Genomic DNA, 16,059 nt, shown 5'->3' with positions numbered 1-16,059 from the left:
ATATCTCTCATCTTAACATAACTAGAGGTGACTATAAAGTGGACTCTAGAACCCCCGATAACACTAAAGGACCGGAACTGTCACGTAGACAACTCCTAGTATATGCCTACGTGTAAAGAGTGCCCCTCTGACAAGAAATTCAGCCCAGTAGGCAGAGATAGTATTACTCTAACCAAAAGGGAATGGCAACAGGCATAGTGGAGAAATGAAAGCAGCACAGATTATATAGTCATTTCAGAAACTAGGAATTCTGAGCATGAGTTGTTAAGTGGATTGGCTTCAATAATTGCAATTTACACATGAATCTCTATGGTAACTAGTAGCCAGAAAACACAAAACTAAAGGATGACAGTTACATAATATCCAAGTTACATGAAGAAAATGCTTCACCTGCACTATGGTCTTTGCTGTCCATGGTACCGTCCAAGGTTCCGCACCAAAAAGTGTATTTGTAACCTAAAATATTAACAAACAAAACATTCACCACTCCCAAGAATGTGAAAAACATTTAGGTATCATTCGTTACAGACAATAAACAACACTATGAAAGTGGAGAACAACTTGCACAATGTCTCTGAATTGAAGCTAACAAACACTTTATGCTAATGTGCTATGGCCTATATGTCCATAATAATAATGCACTGACCAATAATTTGGTTAGAGTATTTTAATGGAATGGGGTTAAGAAGTCATAGCTACAAGGTGTATGGGTAAGTAGGCACCAGGTATTACTAGATAGAAGGAATTTGAAAATGATTTGCATCTAGTCTTTAATGAATTCAGGGTTTAATTAGGAAGAAATGATATACAAATGAAATTGATTAAATCACAATGACATGAGAAATGAAAAATGATGCTCACCACAATCGTTCCTATGGCATGGAAAATATAAAAAAGAGATCAGAAATCCTTTTCAGTCTGCAACAAAGTAATGCATCCACACCGACCAAACTGATGCATGGAGATCAGAATAGTTATTTTACACAGAGAGAGAGAGAGAGAAAGCATTCAGAATCACTCTTCCCTTAAGGGCTACAACTTCAATTCATCAGTCACGATTCCCACAAAACTGAAAAATGTCAAACAAATAATCTTCATACAGACACCGAATATCATAGCTCAAATGGTGACAAAGAAACCTCATCCAGATACTTAAGATCATCATATAAATGGTGAAAAGGGCAATCTTACCTTTCTGAGTCTGCAAAGCCAATCTTTCTGTGCATCTATTCGATTGAGTTCAGGCTTCACTAATTCTTCTGAAAATTTCTCTTCTAGAAGCTCAGACTCGGGTATTCCAGATGAAGACTCTTCATGCCAAAGGCACGAAAATCTCCATTTCTACAAAACAATTGCAGTTATTCTTAGGAAATCAACACACGGTTTACTTGCTTAGAAAACTTGGGTCCTGTCTGGATGAAGAATTTAAGAAACTCTGAAAATCTTCAAAATCACGGGATTTAAATTAATGGGATTGAGAATCCCATCAATTTAAACTTCTATTGTTTGGATGGTATATTTTAAAACAAAAAAATTACATATTATAACAGTTACAACGATAACGGTAACAGCGGTGGTATCCTGCATGGTCTTTCGAAACAAAGCCATTTAATTTCAAACCCATGGGTGCCTGATATGAGCTTAAGCAAAGTAGGAATCATAACTGAGTCCATGGATCGAGTGACCATATGAAGAGCAATAAAAGGTCAGTTCCAAATAATGAGCAAAAGTGGCCAGTTCTGTTGTGAACACTATTGTTCATATATTACACAAAGGTGGTCACTTTCGCAATTAGCTAGTTCACCATGTAAATGGAAGCTTTAAGGTTTCTCAAAGTTTGTTGTTTGTACATGTATTCATCACTTAGCTTCAATCAATTTCATAGTTCACCCATCCAGAAAGAATACATAACCAAATATTCTTCCTTTCCCTCTCGTTTACTCAGCAACCAAAAACAGAATAGCTATAATTTGATCCTCAAATCTAAACCCAAATTTCCAATCTTATCATTTTTATTATTCACTCCGAAATGTCTCGACCCAAGCAGATTAAATTCCAAAAAAACCACAAAACCATTAAAAAAAAAAGCTCCAACTTCTATGTCATTTCATTTCACTTCCTCACTTTTCGTCGTAACCAAACAGCCCATTCTAAGAGAGAGGGAGAGAGGGAGCTTACAGTTGTTGGAGAGGAAGAGAGGGGGCGAATGACGAGTAGGCTTCGATGGAGAGAGAATTTGGCGGGTATGGGAGGCTTCAAAACCCTCCCCCTAACCCTGCAATTGAGAGGAGGAGGAGATGGGTGGAGGGAGAGAGTGTGGCAACAAGGGCTGGTTGACATCGTGGTGGCACCGGATTGGTCGGAATCCGGGGGTCCAGAGGGCTCAGATTATGCATCAGATAGAGAATTAAAACTCCAAACCCTATTTCGCTATTGGCATTAGATTAGCGGAAGAAGAACAAGACCCAGATTGAGTTGTCCGGTTCAGAGTTTGTGGGCGTTGAATGTTCAAACGAACGCGGAGAGGGCTGCGCTCCGAAAAAAAAAAAAAACACGGAAAGTCTGCGACGTCGTTTCTTTTGGGGATAGCTGGCAGCCTTCGAAGAATGGGTTTATTATTATTATTTTTTTTTTTTAAGAGAAAATCATTATAATCTCATTAATAAAAATGATTACGAGCATATAACTCTTACATCACAAGAGCATAAAGCTCAGAAAATATAAATTATAGCCGAAGCTACAAGGTTAATTACAACATCATAGACACATATATAACATTTTATCATTTAAGACTTATCTATGATTTCAATTTTTGCTAACCTATGACTAATCTTTAAATGAAATAACAGATCTGCTCCAGGCAGGCACAATCTAATGCATAGCGCTTATTCCTCGGCTCTGGGCGCATAAAACTTATGTGCCTACACTCATCCTTCTCGGCCCGAAAGTCAGGATACAATTCTCGTCCACAACCAAGGGTTTGGAATAACAACAAATACCCCATAGATCAACAAGAGAACAAGGCTTTATTACAAGCAAATAAAACAAGAACAAAAACTACAGGGGAAACCAAAACAAAATACAAGAAAGATCAAGATAAACAAAAACAAAAAACAAAACCAGCCCGAGAGAATCAAGATCAAGCTTGAGGCAAACCGGATCTGAACCCCACAAAGAGACCAAAGCATGGGGAAAGGTGGCGCCCCGAAGGAGGGCTCAATAGCCGTTGGGACTGGAAGCAAGGCGTTGTGAAAACCTCTAAAGAGGCGGAGAACGGGAAACAAAACCCGTACAGGCAGGGAGGAGGAGGGGGGGAGGAGGGAGGAGAGGTCCTGTGCAGCTCTCCCTAAGGAGCTAGGGTATTTTCTCGCCTTGCTCCAGTATAAATTAAGAAGCTTTAAATGGTAAGAATGGGGTCTATTAAACTGCAGGAAAGAAAAAAAAAATGGAAGGATTACGCGTTAATAGCTTATATTAACGTTGGATATATTATCGTTATCACTATTTTTCTTTTAAAAATAGTGTTTATTAATAAACTCCCGAAAAAAAGATAACACGTATATTAGATTCCTAAATATGTATCATCATGTTATTTAAAATTTTTAATGGCATAATGTACACCACTAAATACAATAAACAGAATTTAAATCATAAAATCTTGAAATAGAGAGCATTTTCGATCAATTGAAAATGATGGACTAGTGGGACAATGATTTTCTACTCCGGTGACGTCAATAGAAAGAAATTGTAGAGGCCGTTGATCTAAATGTCAAGTTAGACTTAATGTGCCTTAAATATGTGGTCCTTCGGAATCATTGCAATAGTGCCTAAATTTCAACAGGTGATCTACTTTGCTGGTCCATTTACACATGACCATCTACTAATTACTTTACAAAATTAATTCATAAATTAATGTTGAAAATAATTGCATATGAACTCAGCTTTCTACGTCATTTTCAATTTTGATGATGCCGTTTCTGCTTGTTAATGCCAAATTAAGTGAAGGCTCTGAACCATTTCGTACAAGTCCATATTCCCAGACTCCCAGTACACCGACCGAAGTGTGAATGTTTGGACAATTGGACATTTTTCATGCAAATAATTAGAAGAACGTTTCCATATATGGCCCTTGGCCTTTCGGCTGAATGGCTGATAACAGATGCATGGTCCATATTTAGACCACAGAGCAATAAACACGTGCCACAGTATCCAAATGCCAATCACATATCTCTAGCCGACCAATATTTGATGCAACCTTTTTCAACATTTAGCTCACCAACTATAGTACACGTGTTAAGACGATTCATATTAATTTCTTCCCCGCACCAAACTCTAGGCTCCTTTTAATTCATCTTCCTTTTCCCATACCATTGACAATATAGTTATTGATATCCACTGGTCATTTGAGCTTACTAGCCATGGCTACTACTACTTCTTGTTGGATTCTGTTCTACTTGGTTGTAGCCAGTTTTGGCGAGTACTGCATGGCTAGCCAGATTGGTTTGGGTTCAAGACTGCTGGCTCGTGAGGACCGAGCATGGATGTCGGATAATGGCACGTTTGCTTTTGGGTTCACTCCAGAGGATGGACGTGATGATCAGTTTCAAATTGCTGTTTGGTTTGCAGAGCTTCCCGGAGATCGAATAACAGTTTGGACAGCCAGGTAATTAGTTACTTCTGCATGCATGCTCTTGGTTTATTATTTTTTTTATCACTGTCCTTAAACCACTTCTCACTTATTATACAGATTTATATCGTACGACATTATTAGAAGAATAGATATATATATCATAAGTAAACAGCACATGATCAAAACTATAGCCTATTCAAATATGGTTCTGTTTTTTTACTTTGCTGTATTATTGAATAGTGCATGAGAAAGTCCCATATATAGAAAGAAAACAAAATTAAGAATTAATATGTGAAAGTCTTACAAGTCGCCTTGTTGCCGTTGCAGTAGCAAGTAGACTCTCGTGTTCTGCATCTACAACTATCTTTCAGGGCGACCTTTTTCTTGGATTTCTATTCAAGAAACATTGGTTCGAGTCATTTTATGACCCATTTTCAATTATTTGTTTCTCTCTTTTTTTTTCTTCCTTTTTTTTTATCCTAGCACTTTATTTCGCAATTGGGCCTTCTTGTTTTAGAGTTCACTTCGTCTTGTTTATTTCCATGTAACACTTTCCCAGTACAGCAGTATTGAATTTAAAAGAAAAAAAAAAAAAAAAGTCTTACAAATATAGGAGATATACTGTATTGGTTTTTGACTTGCAAAACATCAAGAGTGCCGTTAAAAAGTACTATAATTTTTATTACAAATTTCCTATAAAGTAACTTGGTAATTCACTTGGCACTTACAACATCGGCAACAAAACAATTAAATTTATCTATTAAATTTTTTGTGCCATGTAACAATCATGCAAACTGTTTTATGAATTTTCTAAAATGAAAAATTGTTATATAATTTATAGAGAAATTAAGAAAGTGTATTAAAAGTTGTAGTACAGTAACTATTTTCCAAAAATCAAAATCCTCCATATCACCCAATTAACTTCGTTGTGTTCCACCATTCTTGAAAAAGTTTTAAGTAGATATGGTTACTTAAGAGAAAAACCAGAGACCATTTCTCCATCTCTAGTCTTTACTTAGGCTTTTGCAGGAAAATGAACCCATGATCACTTTATAAGCCAACAAATTTCATTTTCTCTAAATCCAATATAGAGACTCTCGGCCGGTCACCAACAACGCAATCTTGGAGCTCGACACCACTGGAAACCTTGTCCTCATCGACGGCGACACCACCGTCTGGATGTCCAACACCTCCGGCGCCAGCGTCCAATACGCGGTCATGTCAGAGACCGGCAACTTCATCCTCTACGACATAGAAAAGTACACTGCGTGGCAGAGCTTTTCACACCCATCTGACACTCTCCTCCCAAACCAACCCCTAACAGTCTCACTAGAGCTGACGACATCTAAGTCAGCTTCACACGGTGGCTATTACTCCCTCAAAATGCTTCAACAACCCACTTCACTGAGCCTTGCATTGACCTACAATTTGCCTGAAAGTTATGTAAACTTGCCGGAATCTTACGCCAACTATTCCTACTGGCAAGGACCCGACATCTCAAATGTGACCGGAGACGTTGTTGCAGTCTTAGATGAAGCAGGCAGCTTTGGAATTGTTTATGGGGAATCATTGGATGGTGCTGTCTATGTGTACAAGAATGATGGTGATGAAAAGGGATTGTCAGCAGCATCGAACCGATCAACCAGGTTGTTAAATTACGGCTTATCTCAAAAATTTGTTAGTAAAAAAGTTATTTAATTTACATTATATCTCACAGGTTGGCCGTTCTTCGAAGATTGACACTTGAGACGAATGGGAACATACGTTTGTATAGATGGGATGATGATATAAATGGCTCACGCCAATGGGTGCCAGAATGGGCTGCAGTTTCCAACCCTTGTGACATTGCAGGAATTTGCGGTAAAGGGATATGTAATTTGGATAGGAGCAAGACTAATGCTTCTTGTACATGTTTACCGGGGACGTTTAAGGTAGAAGGCGGTAGTCAGTGCTCGGAGAATTCGTCGTTGATCGGAAAATGTGATTCGCGGAATGAAAATTCGACGTCGACCCTGTTTCGGATGTCAATGGCGCAGCAAACCAATTATTATTATTCGGATTTTTCGGTGATAGCAAATTATAGCGATGTTGCAACGGTGTCGAAGTGTGGGGATGCTTGTTTATCAGATTGCGAGTGTGTTGCTTCTGTCTATGGGCTCGATGCTGAGAAGCCTTACTGTTGGGTGTTGAAGAGCTTGGATTTTGGTGGGTTTGAGGACGCTGGCTCAACCCTTTTCGTGAAGGTTAGGTCTAATGGTTCGAACACGCCAGAAAGCAATTCTGGGGGTTCTTCGGAAGGGTCCGGGAGTAGTACGCGAGAGAAGGTTTTGGTTATTCCTATCGTGCTTAGCATGACATTTCTCATTGGGCTACTTTGTTTGTTATTGTACTACAATGTTCATAGAAAAAGAGCTTTAAAGAGAGCCATGGAGAGTTCCCTGATCTTGGAAGGTGCTCCGTTGAATTTCGGCTACCGTGATTTACAAATCCGGACGTGGAATTTTTCCCAGTTGCTTGGAACAGGTATGCGTGTAGTGGTAGAATTCAATGCTAACTTCCAGGAACAGAGGATATTGTACACTAACGTAAGCTTCTTTTACAGGGGGATTTGGGAGTGTATATAAAGGAAGCCTAGCAGATGGGACTTTGATCGCAGTGAAGAAACTAGAAAGGGTGTTGCCTCATGGAGAGAAGGAATTTATAACTGAAGTGAACACTATAGGCTCCATGCATCACATGAACTTGGTTCGACTCTGTGGATACTGCTCTGAGGGGCCACAACGGTGAGTAATGTTCCGTGGCAATCATTTTCGCTACCTTTTTTTTAATGACGTGAAACCTTTAAGACAGGGCCACTCGTTACTTGTCTCTGTCAGGTAAATCCCAAAACATGAATTGGAACTCGAACCGGCAATCTCGTGAAATTAACCAAGCCGAAACTTGCGAGCACTTTTATTACTTTTTGACGCATATAGCATCTAAAAATGTCCACAGGCTATTACATACCATTTTTTGGTGCTTTCTAATCGGTCATGGTTTAGAGCTGTAGTGGACATTTTGAGATGCTACATCTTTGGATCACGTCTGAAATGATTTGAAGTTTTACCTTTTGTGATTATTTTGGCTGATCGTACACATTGGGGTTTTGCAGGCTTCTAGTTTATGAGTTCATGAAAAATGGGTCCTTGGACAAATGGATCTTTCCTTCGTATAATAGCCGAGACAGGCTACTAGATTGGTCAACTCGCTTCCATATAGCTGTTGCTACTGCACAAGGGATTGCATATTTCCATGAGCAGTGCAGAAATCGAATAATACACTGCGACATCAAGCCAGAAAATATTTTGCTAGACGAGAATTTCTGTCCTAAAGTGTCTGATTTTGGACTCGCTAAGTTGATGGGAAGAGAGCACTCGCAGGTTGTCACCATGGTCAGAGGAACAAGAGGCTATTTGGCTCCAGAGTGGGTTAGCAACCGCCCCATCACTGTAAAGGCTGATGTTTACAGCTATGGAATGCTGCTTCTAGAGACTGTTGGGGGGAGGAGAAATCTTGACATGTCTTTTGATGCTGAGGACTTCTTCTATCCCGGATGGGCTTTTAAGGTACCCTTCATTAACATCTTGCTTAGCTTATAGATTAATGCAGTACTTTTGGATTTCTCAGATTATAATTCAATGTGGTTCTATTTTATAGGAGATAACAAATGGGACACCAATAAAAGTTGCAGATAGGCGACTAGAAGGAGCAGTAGAAGAAGAGGAGCTCATAAGAGCACTAAAAGTTGCATTATGGTGCATTCAGGATGAGGTCTTCATGAGACCTTCAATGGGGGAAGTGGTAAGGATGTTGGAAGGATCAATTGACATCAACATGCCGCCAATGCCACAGACGGTTCTGGAGCTGGTTGAGGAAGGCCTGGATCATGTATACAGAGCAATGAAGAGAGAGTTCAATCACTTCAGCTCCTTCACAGTCAATACCAATCCTTCGACGTCTCATGCTACATGTAGTTATTCCACAATGTCACCTAGATAGCAAATGTAAAGCAAAACTGCTTTCTTCTTTTTTTGGGGTCATGAAATCATGGTATACTGCTGATTGGCAAATAGTTTCCCCAAAGTTGGCCAATGTTTTGTTGTCCGGTAATAGATTTCATCAAACATTTGTAAACCTTTTCATTTCTTTCTTTTTGTCAAGACTAGATCATTTATAATTATATAAACAAGTAGGCGGCGGATTAAAGAGAACATCATGAGAACAAAAGTCTTGTGATGATCAAGATCATAAAGACGCTATTCCTTTTGACTATAAAGATAACTTGCGAAATAAATCATGTAGTACGAGGATCAAATTTTGAAGATACGATAGTAGCATCTCAAATGAAGGAATACGTAATGCTCTCAGAGTCTCAGTACTACCTCCTCCTACAGGTACACTACAAAAAGAAAGAAAAAAAAGGGCCAGGTATTGAAATTGAAGGACAAATCTTTTTATTTTTTATTTTTATACTTTCGTAGATTCCTGCATCAGTTTGCTTGATGCCTTTTTGTGTTGTTGATGGTCTAAATGAGAACGGTGTATAGGGTGAAAAGGCTGGTTAAAATTAACCGTACGTTCAGGCGGTTAATCGGTGGTCAGTGATTAATAACCATAATAACTACTCATTATTTTTTAAAAGAAAAAATTTATAAAAAAATTAAAAGATAAAAGCAAAAACATGTTATTTATATGGTAATATAATAATACCTTACTGTTAGTATTTTGTGTGTGGAGGAGTCTGATAATCTTTATTCTAAAATTCACAAAGGTGAAACTAATAATGGAATACAAAGGCCAATTCCATTCATATAATTAAATAAGATAAGAGCGCGAATTTTTTCAAGTGCCCACAAATTGGCTTAGTTAGGGACCGAGACAGAGATTTGGCAAAAAAATATAAGAATTTTTTATATCTTGAATTTTTTTTTTCTTGTGAATTTGGGGAGCATGGTGTATACCGGCCCCTATTCCTCCGTCCTTGGGCTTAGCTCATTATGGGCCAAAACATAATGATTATGCTGGTAAAAGAAAAAAGAAAAAAAAAAAAAAAAAGAATAAATACAACAAACAGTCCAAAAAATTGAAAAAATGTTTTTCAAAAAATGTTTTACGGAGCCTCAAGTCAAAACTACAAAATTAGACAAACAAATGGAGTCTTAAATCAAATGTAAGATCAAATTAGACAATGATACATTCCGCAACAAGTAATTGAAATAAGAGAACCACTTAAATTCTTGATGTCAAAACCAGAGAGAACCAATAGGAGGGTTTCATCTTTAGCAGAGAGCGCCATAGGAGGGGGAGAACCTCCTCGCCCTCATCCTCTTCTCTCACAGCCCTAGAACTAGCCTATTTACTTGATGTTCTTTGTTCTTTGGGCGTTTTCTTCCTCTTCCTCTCTCTTCGCCCCTTTTCTAATTTTAGGGTTTTTTGGAGGCCGATCTTCCGCCCTTCTCCATCTGCCACGCCTGTTGCTGGGTTGAGTTTGGCTTCGATTTGTGTCCTGCCCGATCAACCGCCTGTCGCCTGGTCCACCCCGACGCGTGCTCCACAACCTTGCTACCCGGATCCGCCAATGCCCATCACACTTTTGGCATTGGATCTGTCTCTCTGGATGTGGTTTGGTTTCGGTTCTCTCCGGCAGTTTTTTTATTTCATTTCTAGTTGTTTTCTTTCCTTTCCTTTGTGTCTGTTTTTTGCTGTGTACTTTGGTGTGTTGTTTTTGTTGCATTGTTTGTTTGTCACATTTTGTAGGTAATGCTCTTGGGGGATTCACTCAAACTCCCCCAAATTTGTTTTGTGTGCGACGCCGATCTCCTCCGCGCCTGCTCTGTCGCCCATCGTTTACTGTCCAATCTTTCCTCGTGTCCCCCTGCGATGAGCTCCAACGCCACCTTTCGCGTTGGTTTCCGGCCAGCACACGATCGGCTTCCTTTCGGCTGTCGTTTCCCGCTTAGTGCGATTCTCCTATTTTTTTCCTGTTCTGTTGGTTTTCATTTGTTGTTTGTCTGAGTTTTTCTATTTTGTTTGTATTTCTATTTTTGTCCCTTTATTTCCCTGTACGCTTTTATTTCCTATTTTTACTTGTAATAAGGCTCTTTTCCCTCCTGATCTGCATGCATGATGTCCTCTGGATTATTTGCTATGGTTCAGACTTTTGGGTTGTGGATGTGAACGTTATCCTAGTTTTCGGGTCGAGGAGGAAGAGTTTCGGTTGGGAGTTTGTCTACCCTCGGTTCTGAAGAATAAGCACTACCTATGCATTAATTTGAGTATATTTGGCATAGATCTATTTTTTTAATATGTAGATTAGTCATAGGTTAGTGTATTAGTTTTGGGTCTGGAATGTAATACGTCATATGTGACACTTGTAACCTTTTAGCTTTGGTTATAGTTACTTGTAAGAGCTTTATGTTCATGATGATTTCTATGAATGAGACTAATATGGATTCCCCTTAAAAAAAAAAAAAAAAAGAAAAGAAAAGTAATTGAAATACTTCAAGACAAAACCTCCACCGGTAATGAAGTTTAACTTTAATAATCAAATGAATTATATCCACCGAGCACTACGGACCTCCCACTGAGAATAGGAACTTAATTGAATAATTAAATCTACACTCAAATTAGACTCCATAATTTACTCATCATATCAATTAAATATCCTAAATGTTGATCCTCAATTGTTTAATAAAGTATTAAAGTACTAACTAAATAATTAAATTTACATTTTTTTTATCGCCTTAGACTTCACAATCGATGATTTCACGTTTCACAACACAATTTTATTCTTTATTTTTTGGTCATTTTCGATAAAAACAGAAACTTTTTAAATACAGGCGAGCATCTTTTTTGTTTTTAATTATTAATCAAAACTAGTTGCAGATGTGAACCCTTGTGGTTGAAATTGAACCAGTGACCTACTGACCTTTTTTTTTTTCTAATATATATATATATATTTTTCTAATAAGTGACCTACTGACCTTGAAAGCATGAACAATGCATCCTACCTGCCTGCAGCTTTCAAACATACAGATACAACTACAAAACCCAATTACCTATATATATATATATATATATATTATAAATATAATTTAGCCTCCCCTTCTGTCCGGCCCTGCTAAAATCTACTTTTGCAGGCTTATTTCATAAATGAGTTAATTTTTATTCAAATTAGGATTATAAATAAACTGAACTTAAGTCAAATTTATATGAATTGAATTCTAGCCGTATGCGTAAAATTTGGTTTGTTTTTAGTATTAGCTACAACTAACCTTCCATAGTTTGCTGATGACTGGTGGATGGATCGATGTCATTACTGAAAAAGACACATGACCTAACTCATACCAAAATTTATAGTTTGAAAAAGACACCTTACCAAACGCTCCCGAAAGTACTTAAAAATAAAATAAAAAAATAAATAAGATAAATGATACCGGTCAGGGCTGGCTTGATATTTTCTGGTCCTTAGGTAAAACTTTTAAATTAGGCTTTATTTATTTTTTAATATTTATATATTAATTAAATAATATTTATTTTAATATTATTATTATATTTAGAGTTCTCATTTTTATTAGTCCTTACAAAAATAAACACAACAATAAAAAAAATCATTTTTTTTTTTTATGAATCTTTACCTCTTTGATAAACAAAACCTACCAAAAAAATTGACAAAAACTCATACAAAACCCACAAGAAAAATCAAGCACAGAAACAAACATTACAAAAATAAAATAATCAATTTTTTTTTTTTTTAATCCTTACCTCATTGATACACATGTTTTTCTCTCTCGCCTAACCTTTCTCTTTCTCTCTATCTCTTAATCTCTCTCCATCACGTTCTATTTTGAGTGAAACTAAGGAAAGAGAAAAAAGAAAATAAGATGGGAGGCTGTCAGGAGTGGAGAAAAAAAGAGAGAAAGATAGAGAAAATAAAAAAAGTGAATGGTTAAGTAGAGTTAAAATAATCTTTTAATATCAAATAATTTCGGATGCATAAGAAGATAGGCTCTTTTTAAGTATAAAAATATTTGCTTTTCTTGATTAATTGGTCTTATTTTACCATGAACTTATTATATTGGAACCTTGTTAAATTGAGGCATTTTTAAAATTATTTACTTATCATGATTAGAGGCCTTAAGTTTTTATTAGAAAACAAAATTTAGGCCTAATTAAAAAAAAATGCCTTAAATTACAAAAACAAATATTAAAAATCTTTTTGGGCAAAACTTTTTTGTTTTTGGGCCTTATTAATCCGGGGGCCCTAGGCAAGCGCCTCACTCGCCTAGTGGTCTAGCCGGCCCTGATACTAGTCAAAAAGTTTTTTATATTTGACTCTTATTTTTATATAAATTTAATAGATGAACTATCCTAATATATATAAGTTCATAAATCTAATAATTGATTCTAAGAGAATATGAGCTAAATATAAAAAGAATATTGACTTATAATATTTCTAGAATAATAAAAAATTCAAAGAAGGAAAAATTGGGCTCCACGACAGTTACATTAAATTTAAACCTACCGCTGATTACTCGATGGCCTTGACTGCAACTTCAAGAAATGGTTTGAGATTGATATGAGTATACCGGTTTTGTGGTTGGATCTCCCATGAATATTTCATTTGTACAACAAAGAGAAGAGGCCGGACCCAGATCTCCAATAATTTTGCTTCCATCGAATGGCTAGATATGGGAGAATTTCTATGGGCTCTTTTAATTCTCCAAGCAAGTTTCGAGGAGTTGTTTATAAGGGAAGCTTATGAGAGGTGCTTGATTAAACCAACTTTAAGATTAGATTTGTGTTTCGTAGGAAAGTACCCGTAAACTACCTTCACGCGTCTTTGAAAAGAAAAATGTCTGCTTAGAAGAAAGAAAAAACAAAAGGTCAATGTTTTAGGCGCCGTTGGTTGAATGGACACGTTAGGCTACTGTCTTTCATTAGTTCCAATAAGTGTCATTATATTAACATTCAAGTAAAGTACCATAATTGCCCCTTCTTTTTCTTTTTGCTTAAAAAAATAAAAAATAAAAATAAAAATCCCCAAAGCGACTTTTCATCTGAACTTAACTGTTAAATTATTAATTAAATAATTAAATTTACATTTTATTTTCTTATCTGTTTAAATTTTTTTAATAATTGATAATTTAACAATTACCGATCCACATGGGCAGAGGCGACGAGCGAGCGCCCTGTCTACAGCACCCATGGCGGCGCCGAGACCGACATCGGCAACTAAGGGCCTGGGCTGGCAAGCCAAGATGAGGCTGAGAGAAACGGCAAGGGTGGCCGGAGATACGAGTAGAGAGTCAGAGACAGTCCTATGGAGAAGAAAGACGTCGATCATATGATTTCCTTTAGGCAGGTATATATTGCTTGTCGTTTATATATATATGTTGCATCTCATTTCTCAGCAGCCAACAAGAGGGAGAGTCTTTGGACGAAATCGCCATGGGGTATCTATCAGAGTATTGGGTAAAATCCATGGTTGACGACAACAGCCAACACTCAACAGGTATCAATTTGCTTAAGAAGATGTCTGATTTTGGCTGTTCATGAGATCAGAACAAGGAAGCTAAAAATAATATCAACTCACCAATAAGCTAGTTTCCATGATTCCATCAGCTTATCGAGATCTCCTCTCTGCACTTTGGCGGTCGAGGTTTGATTATGGTACTTTATAAACAATCTTGTTATTGGAGATTGTGTGAAATTGTAAAATTGAGAGCACAAATTAGTATTTGGTAAGGGACAGTAGATGAATAATTGAAAAAACACTGCCGGCTAAGATTTTTTTAATTTTTTAATTTTTTTTTTAGTGGTATATGGCTAATTAGAGACATCAATCAGAGTTTGCAAAATCCTCACCTTTGTAATAGTCACGGTTGTTTGTAAATTTTTATTTTTTGTTCGGTCAAATAATTGAAGGAGGTTGGTTACATCTAATTCTCCAAAAATGTTGACTCTTAAAAATATTAAAAAAATATGTAAGAGATAACATGAGTTTTTTTTTTTTTTTAACATTTAATTAAGTGTGATGCCAGCTGTCAAGTGGCAAATTTTGTTTGTATAAGGACAATTGGACAAACAATCGACAATTTCCGGGTCTCTACCTCGAAGTGCACGACACGTTAATTAATTAATGACCAAGACAAGTTGACGCGTTTTAGAACAGAAAAAAAAAAAAAAAGGGAAAAGTAATTACACGTAGCTTTACTTCAACTGTACGACATAAATAGGATTATAAACGAGCTATCATTCTGAAGGATGAAGCTACGGGGAAATAGGCATGAAGCTCCTATATAAGAACGAACCGGGATGATTAAGTAGTTGCTCACTTCATTCCTATGCCACTTCCTTCCCAGGAATTAAGCCGCTCCCATGCAACAGCCTCGCAATTTGGAGCAGGAAGAGCTCCAAAGTAGCTACGACGAGCTGCTTGTCATCAACGAGAGGCAAGAGAAACAGGTTCAGTACCACGAGAGTAGAGCTCAGAACTTGACCACTGGATACCTCATCCTGCTCGGCCTATATCTTACATCAATCTCTCAGAGATCGCCGTCGTCTCTTCAGTGTAACAACTGGTGGGTGCCTTTTTGTATTTCCCTCTTCTCTTCTGTAATCTTTTTCATCACCTTCTTAAATGCGGTGAATAAGTTTTACTGGACCCTTTACAATCTAGACGTGAACCACATCGATCAGCAAAGCTTGTATGCGAGGATAAGGGAAAATAAAGACACGGTAAAAGGTGATAGTACTAAGATTCAAGTAGTTGGGGAGCTGAGTAATTATCAACGGAGGCCTGATCGTCTGCAGCTGTTTCAACGAAAACTCTATATTACCATCACCGTTTTAGCTTTGGTTGCTATTACGGCTATGGAGTTATATGCCTGCCGATTTTTCTTGTGTTAAAAAGATGCGCCAGTTGGTGGTTAATTTTAATAAAATGATGGTAATTAAGTCCTTTGAGATTTTTATTTTTGGGTTTGAGAAAGTATTTTTAATTATGTGATATAAAATAAAAACTGTTTTGTATTTTATATATATATATATATATATATATATATATTAAGGATATTTTGTGTTTAGAGTTTGTTTTTTGTAATAATTGCTCATGGGGCCTACAGCCGGCGGCCCAACTTTGTAGCTTGAATAGTTTAATGTGAAACATTTCATTGTTTCCCATTTGCTATTTACGAATAATACAATGTAGTGTGCAATGATGAATCACTGCAATTGTGTGGGTGAGAAACAATGTGTTACATCAAATAAGAATGTGACAACTCTTCCACCCCTTTATGGACCGGCCTCTCTCCAACGAATTATATATATATATATATATATATATATATATGATCTTTTCTGGTTTATTTAGAGTATTCAGTTAATTA

At 37.0% G+C, this 16,059-nt stretch overlaps 3 protein-coding genes across 5 annotated transcripts; 2 read left to right on the top strand and 1 right to left on the bottom strand.

Moving 5' to 3' along the window:
• Positions 1-12: 12 nt before the first annotated feature.
• Positions 13-2,528, bottom strand: LOC132166910 (uncharacterized). Of its 3 annotated transcripts, XR_009438641.1 has the most exons (4): positions 2,179-2,528; positions 1,192-1,341; positions 862-1,069; positions 13-456 (listed from the first exon to the last, which is right to left on the bottom strand). XR_009438641.1 is itself a non-coding variant. In XM_059577768.1 (3 exons), the coding sequence occupies exons 1-3, from the start codon at positions 2,338-2,340 to the stop codon at positions 280-282; spliced, it is 489 nt and encodes a 162-aa protein (XP_059433751.1). In that variant the 5' UTR covers positions 2,341-2,528; the 3' UTR covers positions 13-279. The 3 variants fall into 3 exon arrangements, 2 of the variants coding, with proteins under 2 accessions (XP_059433751.1, XP_059433752.1); XM_059577768.1 differs by lacking the exon at positions 862-1,069; XM_059577769.1 differs by lacking the exon at positions 13-456 and having other exon boundaries at positions 469-951.
• Positions 2,529-4,418: 1,890 nt separating this feature from the next.
• LOC132190887 (G-type lectin S-receptor-like serine/threonine-protein kinase At5g24080) lies at positions 4,419-6,575 on the top strand. The gene is made up of 4 exons (XM_059605914.1): positions 4,419-4,663; positions 5,722-6,276; positions 6,348-6,490; positions 6,562-6,575. The coding sequence occupies exons 1-4, from the start codon at positions 4,419-4,421 to the stop codon at positions 6,573-6,575; spliced, it is 957 nt and encodes a 318-aa protein (XP_059461897.1).
• LOC132168099 (G-type lectin S-receptor-like serine/threonine-protein kinase At5g24080) lies at positions 6,576-8,793 on the top strand. The gene is made up of 4 exons (XM_059579179.1): positions 6,576-7,153; positions 7,233-7,413; positions 7,782-8,235; positions 8,327-8,793. Exons 1-4 carry the CDS (start codon positions 6,652-6,654, stop codon positions 8,666-8,668), a joined length of 1,479 nt encoding a protein of 492 aa, XP_059435162.1. The 5' UTR covers positions 6,576-6,651; the 3' UTR covers positions 8,669-8,793.
• Positions 8,794-16,059: the final 7,266 nt, after the last annotated feature.

Source organism: Corylus avellana, chromosome ca1 (genome assembly GCF_901000735.1).
Source record: "Corylus avellana chromosome ca1, CavTom2PMs-1.0".
Taxonomy (NCBI): Eukaryota; Viridiplantae; Streptophyta; class Magnoliopsida; order Fagales; family Betulaceae; genus Corylus; species Corylus avellana.
The sequence above is the reverse complement of the archived record's forward strand: the minus strand, read 5'-3'. Positions and strand labels throughout refer to the sequence as shown.

Bases quoted from the DNA above. Each gene is read 5' to 3' on its own strand.
- LOC132166910 (XM_059577768.1), bottom strand. From the start codon at position 2,340: ATGTCAACCAGCCCTTGTTGCCACACTCTCTCCCTCCACCCATCTCCT. The intron at 1,342-2,178 runs GTAAGCTCCCTC...ATTGTTTTGTAG, and splicing joins TCTCTTCCTCTCCAACAACT to AAATGGAGATTTTCGTGCCT. The intron at 457-1,191 runs GTAAGATTGCCC...TTAATATTTTAG, and splicing joins GGCTTTGCAGACTCAGAAAG to GTTACAAATACACTTTTTGG.
- LOC132190887 (XM_059605914.1), top strand. From the start codon at position 4,419: ATGGCTACTACTACTTCTTGTTGGATTCTGTTCTACTTGGTTGTAGCC. The intron at 4,664-5,721 runs GTAATTAGTTAC...AATCCAATATAG, and splicing joins ATAACAGTTTGGACAGCCAG to AGACTCTCGGCCGGTCACCA. The intron at 6,277-6,347 runs GTTGTTAAATTA...TATATCTCACAG, and splicing joins GCATCGAACCGATCAACCAG to GTTGGCCGTTCTTCGAAGAT.
- LOC132168099 (XM_059579179.1), top strand. From the start codon at position 6,652: ATGTCAATGGCGCAGCAAACCAATTATTATTATTCGGATTTTTCGGTG. The intron at 7,414-7,781 runs GTGAGTAATGTT...GGGGTTTTGCAG, and splicing joins TGCTCTGAGGGGCCACAACG to GCTTCTAGTTTATGAGTTCA. The intron at 8,236-8,326 runs GTACCCTTCATT...TCTATTTTATAG, and splicing joins ATCCCGGATGGGCTTTTAAG to GAGATAACAAATGGGACACC.